The 7,147-nt window shown below is 45.4% G+C and overlaps 1 protein-coding gene across 1 annotated transcript in view; it reads right to left on the bottom strand.

Annotated features, from left to right (window-relative positions):
• LOC124018101 (proline-rich receptor-like protein kinase PERK2) overlaps positions 1-6,921 on the bottom strand; it is a 57,088-nt gene extending 50,167 nt beyond the window's left edge. The window contains exons 1-2 of the mRNA XM_046333378.1: positions 6,803-6,921; positions 6,202-6,756 (exon numbers count right to left, since the gene is read on the bottom strand). Of these exons, the coding sequence (XP_046189334.1) occupies positions 6,202-6,756; positions 6,803-6,921 (674 nt within the window). The remainder of the gene's footprint in view (positions 1-6,201; positions 6,757-6,802) is intronic.
• Between the last annotated feature and the right edge of the window lie 226 nt (positions 6,922-7,147).

Consider the following 7,147-nt stretch of genomic DNA (forward strand, 5'->3'; position numbering starts at 1 on the left):
AAAGAACCATAATGGGGAGGCAGGTGACCCAGCTGTTAGAGCGATGGACCAGTAACCTAATGGTTGCTGGTTCGAATCCCCGAGCCAACAAGTTGAAGAAAATAAATCTGCAATGTGCCCTTGAGCAAGGCACTTAACCATAGTTGCTCTGGATAAGAGTGTCTGATAAATGACTACAATGTAATGACCAGTCTTCTGACAGGCAACATACCTGTTTACACAGTACTTCAAAGTATATAACATTGTGATATATCATATCACATTATCTTTGATGATTTTACGTTTTTTTTTTAATGTTTTTGAATAATACAAGTTCTCGGTACGTTTTATGAGTAGTTAGTAGTAGTTAGTAGTTCAGGTAGTAGTAGTTAGTAGTAGTTAGTAGTAGTTAGTATAAATTAGTAGTAGTTAGTAGTAGTTAGTAATTCAGGTAGTAGTAGTTAGTAGTAGTTAGTAGTAGTTAGTAATTCAGGTAGTAGTAGTTAGTAGTAGTTAGTAGTTCAGGTAGTAGTAGTTAGTAGAAGTTAGTAGTAGTTAGTAGTAGTTAGTAGTAGTTAGTAATTCAGGTAGTAGTTCATGACCCTAGGGTGGCAACACATACCTGTACATGATAAGTGATATGGGCAAAACATTTAGGCTTTAGATCATTCGGAATTCCAACAATCATGAAAATAGATTATTATTATTATTATTATTATTATTATTATTATTCACAGTTGAAAACATTGTTGTTTGACATGACAACGAATTAATAAACCAGGCAGGAATTATTGACAGGTTAGGAACCAAAGTGTGTTAGTCAGTGTTTCCAGGGGACCCTATTTAGATGTTACATTACCTCATATAGTTAGCTCAGCTGACATGTTCATGATTGGCCTGTTCTTTTTCTGATTTAGAAAATATCGTTGCACAAACAACATGGTGATCTACACCAGGACTGTCACTGTAACGTCTGCTTCCAACTCACACCCCCAAACAGGTAGATCCCCTGAACGCAGCTCACTCTCCAAATCCTCAATCACTTGAATTCTGATCACCTGTTCACACACCTGTATGTCATTATCACACACTATTTAGTTCAGTCCCGCCCCCCTGTCCCCGTCAGTGTGAGGTAATGTTTGTTTCGTGACACACTTCTATTCGGAGAGCTGGTCCCACCACCACTCCCACGCCCTGTGTATGACCTTCTACCTGCCCCTGGACCCAGCTACCTGCCCCTGGACCCAGCTACCTGCCCCTGGACCCAGCTACCTGCCCCTGGACCCAGCTACCTGCCTCCTCCTGTGTATGACCTTCTACCTGCCCCTGGACCCAGCTACCTGCCCCTGGACCCAGCTACCTGCCCCTGGACCCAGCTACCTGCCTCTTCCTGTGTATGACCTTCTACCTGCCCCTGGACCCAGCTACCTGCCCCTGGACCCAGCTACCTGCCCCTGGACCCAGCTACCTGCCTCTTCCTGTGTATGACCTTCTACCTGCCCCTGGACCCAGCTACCTGCCCCTGGACCCAGCTACCTGCCCCTGGACCCAGCTACCTGCCCCTGGACCCAGCTACCTGCCTCTTCCTGTGTATGACCTTCTACCTGCCCCTGGACCCAGCTACCTGCCCCTGGACCCAGCTACCTGCCCCTGGACCCAGCTACCTGCCTCCCCTGGATGACCTTCTGCCTGCCCCTGGACCCAGCTACCTGCCCCTGCCTCTTCCTGTGTATGACCTTCTACCTGCCCCTGGACCCAGCTACCTGCCCCTGGACCCAGCTACCTGCCCCTGGACCCAGCTACCTGACCCAGCTCTTCCTGTGTATGACCTTCTACCTGCCCCTGGACCCAGCTACCTGCCCCTGGACCCAGCTACCTGCCCCTGGACCCAGCTACCTGCCCCTGGACCCAGCTACCTGCCTCCTCCTGTGTATGACCTTCTGCCTGCCCCTGGACCCAACTACCTGCCCCTGGACCCAGCTTCCTGCCTCCCCCTGTGTATGACCTTCTGCCTGCCCCTGGACCCAGCTACCTGCCTCCTCCTGTGTATGACCTTCTGCCTGCCCCTGGACCCAGCTACCTGCCTCCTCCTGTGTATGACCTTCTGCCTGCCCCTTGACCCAGCTACCTGCCTCCTCCTGTGTATGACCTTCTGCCTGCCCCTGGACCCAGCTACCTGCCTCTTCCTGTGTATGGCCTTCTGCCTGCCCCTGGACCCAGCTACCTGCCCCTGGACCCAGCTTCCTGCCCCTGGACCCAGCTTCCTGCCCCTGGACCCAGCTACCTGCCTCCTCATGTGGTCCTTTACAAATAAACACCTGCCCAAACACCTGCCCGTCCTTTACAAATAAACACCTGCCCATCTAACTGACAGTCCATCTAACTGACAGTCCTTCTCAGACTGACAGCCCATCTAACTGACAGTCCTTCTCAGACTGACAGTCCATCTCAGCTCACAATGCTGGTAGATTTACTGTATCATCTCATCAAGGGAACTTGTTTTCTTATGACAGGTTGGCCTACATGACCTCTCTTATCCTACCTCATGACCTCTCTTATCCTACCTCATGACCTCTCTTATCCTACCTCATGACCTCTCTTATCCTACCTCATGACCTCTCTTATCCTACCTCATGACCTCTCTTATCCTACCTCATGACCTCTCTTATCCTACCTCACTTGCACACACTGTATATAGACTTTTTCTACTGTATTATTGACTGTATGTTTGTTTTACTCCATGTGTAACTCTGTATCGTTGTATGTGTCGAACTGCTTTGCTTTATCTTGACCAGGTCGCAATTGTGAATGAGAACTTGTTCTCAACCCTGGCTACCTGGTTAAATAAAGGTGTTCTCAACCCTGGCTATCTGGTTAAATAAAGTTGAAATAAAACAATTAAGAAATAAACATTTACTGCAGCATAGTGCTGGAGACTGAATGGAGTCTCATTTACCATCATCCATCTGGGGGTCAGGGGTCACCTTGTTTTTTAATTGTAAATATATATATTTTTTTATTTAATTTCAGCTGCAGAGTTTAAAAACAGTCTATCACTCAAATATCGTTGCTTTAAATCAGTCCACGCACGAGCTCTCTGGCACAGTCCTTCTCTCTCTCTCACCATCAATTCCATTCAAATTGCATCCAAAATAAATCATCCTGTTCGAGATTGATATATAGCCCTAAACATTTGAAAACCGCCATAAGAAATCCAGACTACGGTTTACAACAGCACATGGGGACAAAGATTGTACTTTTGGTAGAAATGTCCTCTGGTCTGATGAAACAAAAAATAGAACTGTTTGGCCATAATGACCATTGTTATGTTTGGAGGGAAAAGGGGGAGGCTTGCAAGCCGAAAAACACCATCCCAACCTTGAAGCACAGGGGTGGCAGCTTCATGTTGTGGGGGTGCTATGCTGCAGGAGGGACTGGTGCACTACACACAATAGATGGCATGAGGGAGGACAATTATGTGAATATATTGAAGCAACATCTCAAAATATTAGTCAAGAAGTTAAAGCTTGGTCACAAATGGTTGCAAATGGGTCTTCCAAATGGACAATGACCCCAAGCATACTTCCAAAGTTGTGGCAAAATGGCTTAAGACAACAAAGTCAAGGTATTGGAGTGGCCATCACAAAGCCCTGACCTCAATCCCATAGAAAATTTGTGGGCAGAACTGAAAAAGTGTGTGCTTTTTTGTAAGAGGCCTACAAACCTGACTCCATTACACCAGCTCTGTCAGGAGGAATGGGCCAAAATTCAGAAGGTTGTGGAAGGCTACCTGAAACATTTGACCCAAGTTATACAATTTAAAGGCAATGCTACCAAATACTAATTGAGTGTACGTAAACTTCTGACCCACTGGGAATGTGATGAAAGATATCAAATCTGAAATAAATAATTCTCTCTACTATTATTCTGACATTTCACATTCTTAAAATAAAGTGGTGATCCTAACTGACTGGATTAAATGTCAGGAATTATGAAAAACTGTATTTGGCTAAAGTGTATGTAAACTTCTGACTTCAACCATATATAGATGTCCTAGCTTACCTCTTTCAGGTAATATATATATATATATGCCTAAGAAGCCCCTAACTTATATATTCTGTCTCTTGCGCAATACCCAAAGCACCTGTGCTCCGCTGGCCTCTCCTTAAAAAAACTCTCCTTAGCTCTTGGAGTCCCATGCAGTAAAATCTAGACTAGAATAGCTTGCTGGAGATTAGTTTTTTTTTCTCGCATTTCTTATACCAATAGACTATTAGAAGAGATAAGCTCTTGTTTGCTGAATGTTGAATACAGCAGCCAATAGAAATGATGAGCAGTTTGAAAGAAGAGTGAACCTGCGATGGCGGTATATAGCTATGGTAGTTATTTATTCAGACCCATAAATCTTCGTGAAGAGAAGGGAAAGCCTTCTGCATCCAGCCAGCAGCCTGGATGTCATTAGATAAGCACAACGAAAGATAAGGACAACGAAAGATAAGGACAACGAAAGAAAAGGACAACGAAAGAAAAGGACAACGAAAGATAAGGACAACGAAAGATAAGGACAACGAAAGATAACAACGAAAGATAAGGACAACGAAACGTATTTTATGTAACTGTTGAAAGTGAGGAAGGAATGAAGCAACAATAGAGAAAGAGGAAGTAGGCTAATAACATCAGGGGAGATATTATGAAGGGTATGTACGTGTCAGCCTACTAATTATACAAATAGAACCTATTATATTTTTTAAAAATGTAAATTGAATTCGCTAGCCTATACTTGTGACTTTGTAGGCCGTATGTGCTACACCAAAATCCCATGTTCTCTGTCTGATTTATCATGATTTGAACCAAGTGGATAATTCCAGTTATACAACACAATACAGTACAGAGATATAGTTCACACTCAAAACAATTAGCCTACTGGAGCTAGTTTCATTGATTTACCCAAGAGAGCATCTAGCTACAGTATGTATTGGATAACAACGCAGTCATTTGGGCTTTTTGTTGTTGCTTGAACTCATTAAATGTATAAAATATATGTCTCATCAGACTCAGGTTACAACAGGTTTGAATGTCCTATCAAAGCTCTAATCAAATCCAGATAGTGGTCTATTTATATATTTTACCAACCCCGGGAGAAGAAAGATTCAACTCCAACTCTACCCGCTTGTTGTTTTTACCAACCCGGAGAAGAAAGATTCAACTCCAACTCTACCCGCTTGTTGTTTTTACCAACCCGGAGAAGAAAGATTCAATGCTTTTTAAATGACACTTTGACAGGAGATACCGAGTTACCCGGGAGAAAAGTGATTTATTCTCGGGATGGAATATTTGTTTTAAAAACAACAACCCCGGGAGAAGAAAGATTCAACTCCAACTCTACCCGCTTGTTGTTTTTAACAACCCCGGGAGAAGAAAGATTCAACTCCAACTCTACCCGCTTGTTGTTTTTACCAACCCCGGGAGAAGAAAGATTCAACTCCAACTCTACCCGCTTGTTGTTTTTACCAACCTCTTGTTGTATCTATCTGATCACTACAGACTGCAGACTGAACAGCAGGAAGGTGTTTGTGACCTCCTATGATTTTACAGAGGCTTTTAGGTGTCACATTTAACAAACCAAACGTTGAAATAGCGTTAAAGAAGGTAACCGAACAGAAAACAGGTCCGTGCATCAACATTACAGTGAAATAGCGTCCAGACCTTTTGTCAGGTAGCTTGAAACACCATGCTAACTGTTTAGCAGTGGAGTCTGTGGTCTTAAAGGTGACACACACACACACACTAAAAGATAAACGTAATGACTTACTGTCTGTGGTCTTAAAGGTAACAGACACACACACACACACACTAAAAGATAAACGTAATGACTTACTGTCTGTGGTCTTAAAGGTAACAGACACACATACACACACACTAAAAGATAAACGTAATGACTTACTGTCTGTGGTCTTAAAGGTAACAGACACACACACACACACACACACACACACACACTCACTCACACACACACACACACACACACACACACACACACACACACACACACACACACACACACACACACACACACACACACACACACACACACACACACACACACACACACACACACACACACACACACACTAAAAGATAAACGTAATGACTTACTGTCTGTGGTCTTAAAGGTAACAGACACACACACACACACACTAAAAGATAAACGTAATGACTTACTGTCTGTGGCTGTGTGGGTGGCTGGTGGGATTCCCCAAGGTGGAACTATTAAGTCTCTCTGTCCTCTCTTTCTCCAACCTGTTTAATCTCTCCTTCTCCATCTCCACGAAACTGGTCCCTGTTCCGGTCGAGATGGTCCGGGTCAGCGGGGTGTGGGGGGTTCGTTTAGGGGTCTGGGTGGTGACGGGGGTTCGTTTAGGGGTCTGGGGGTGCGGGGGTCTGGGTGGTGACGGGGGTTTGTTTTGGGATTTGGGGTATACGGTGGGGGGTCTTGGGGGTTTGAGGGGTGTGTTTATCCCATACAGGTACCGGGGGTGCGGAGGCCGGTATGGCTGTAGTGTTGGTACTGGTACTATAAAAGGACTGGGTCTGAACCGGGCGAACTGGTACGGAGGGTATGGCTGTGGTGTTGGTTCTGGTACTACTAAAGGACTTGGTCTGAACCGGGCGAACTGGTACGGAGGGTATGGCTGTGTGGCTAGTTTTGTTGGCAGGTGGTGGTGGGGGTTCAGGGGGTAAAGGTCGCTGGCGGTCCAGGCGTAGATCTTTATTCTCCTGGGCCAGGCGGTCTAACTGGACCTCTAGCTCATCGATACGGTGCCTCTGGGTGTCCAGGAGCTTCTGCTGGCTCTCTATGATGTTGTTGAGCTCCAGGAGGTACTCCACGGCCCGGTTAGTGCTCTCAGGGCTGCCCTGGCTGTGACCCTGACTAGCCTCCATGATGCTGGTCTGGTCCTGGTCTCAGTATCCTCACAGGTAATACCCTAACAGGCTAATGAAGGGACCAGTCCTGAGCTGTGACAGGCTAACAAGCTAACAAAGGGACCAGTCCTGAGCTATGATAGGCTAACAAGCTAACAAGCTAACAAAGGGACCAGTCCTGAGTTGTGATAGGCTAACTGGCTAACAAAGGGACCAGTCCTGAGCTGTGATAGGCTAACTTGCT

This window comes from Oncorhynchus gorbuscha, linkage group LG03 (genome assembly GCF_021184085.1).
Source record: "Oncorhynchus gorbuscha isolate QuinsamMale2020 ecotype Even-year linkage group LG03, OgorEven_v1.0, whole genome shotgun sequence".
Lineage (NCBI taxonomy): Eukaryota > Metazoa > Chordata > Actinopteri > Salmoniformes > Salmonidae > Oncorhynchus > Oncorhynchus gorbuscha.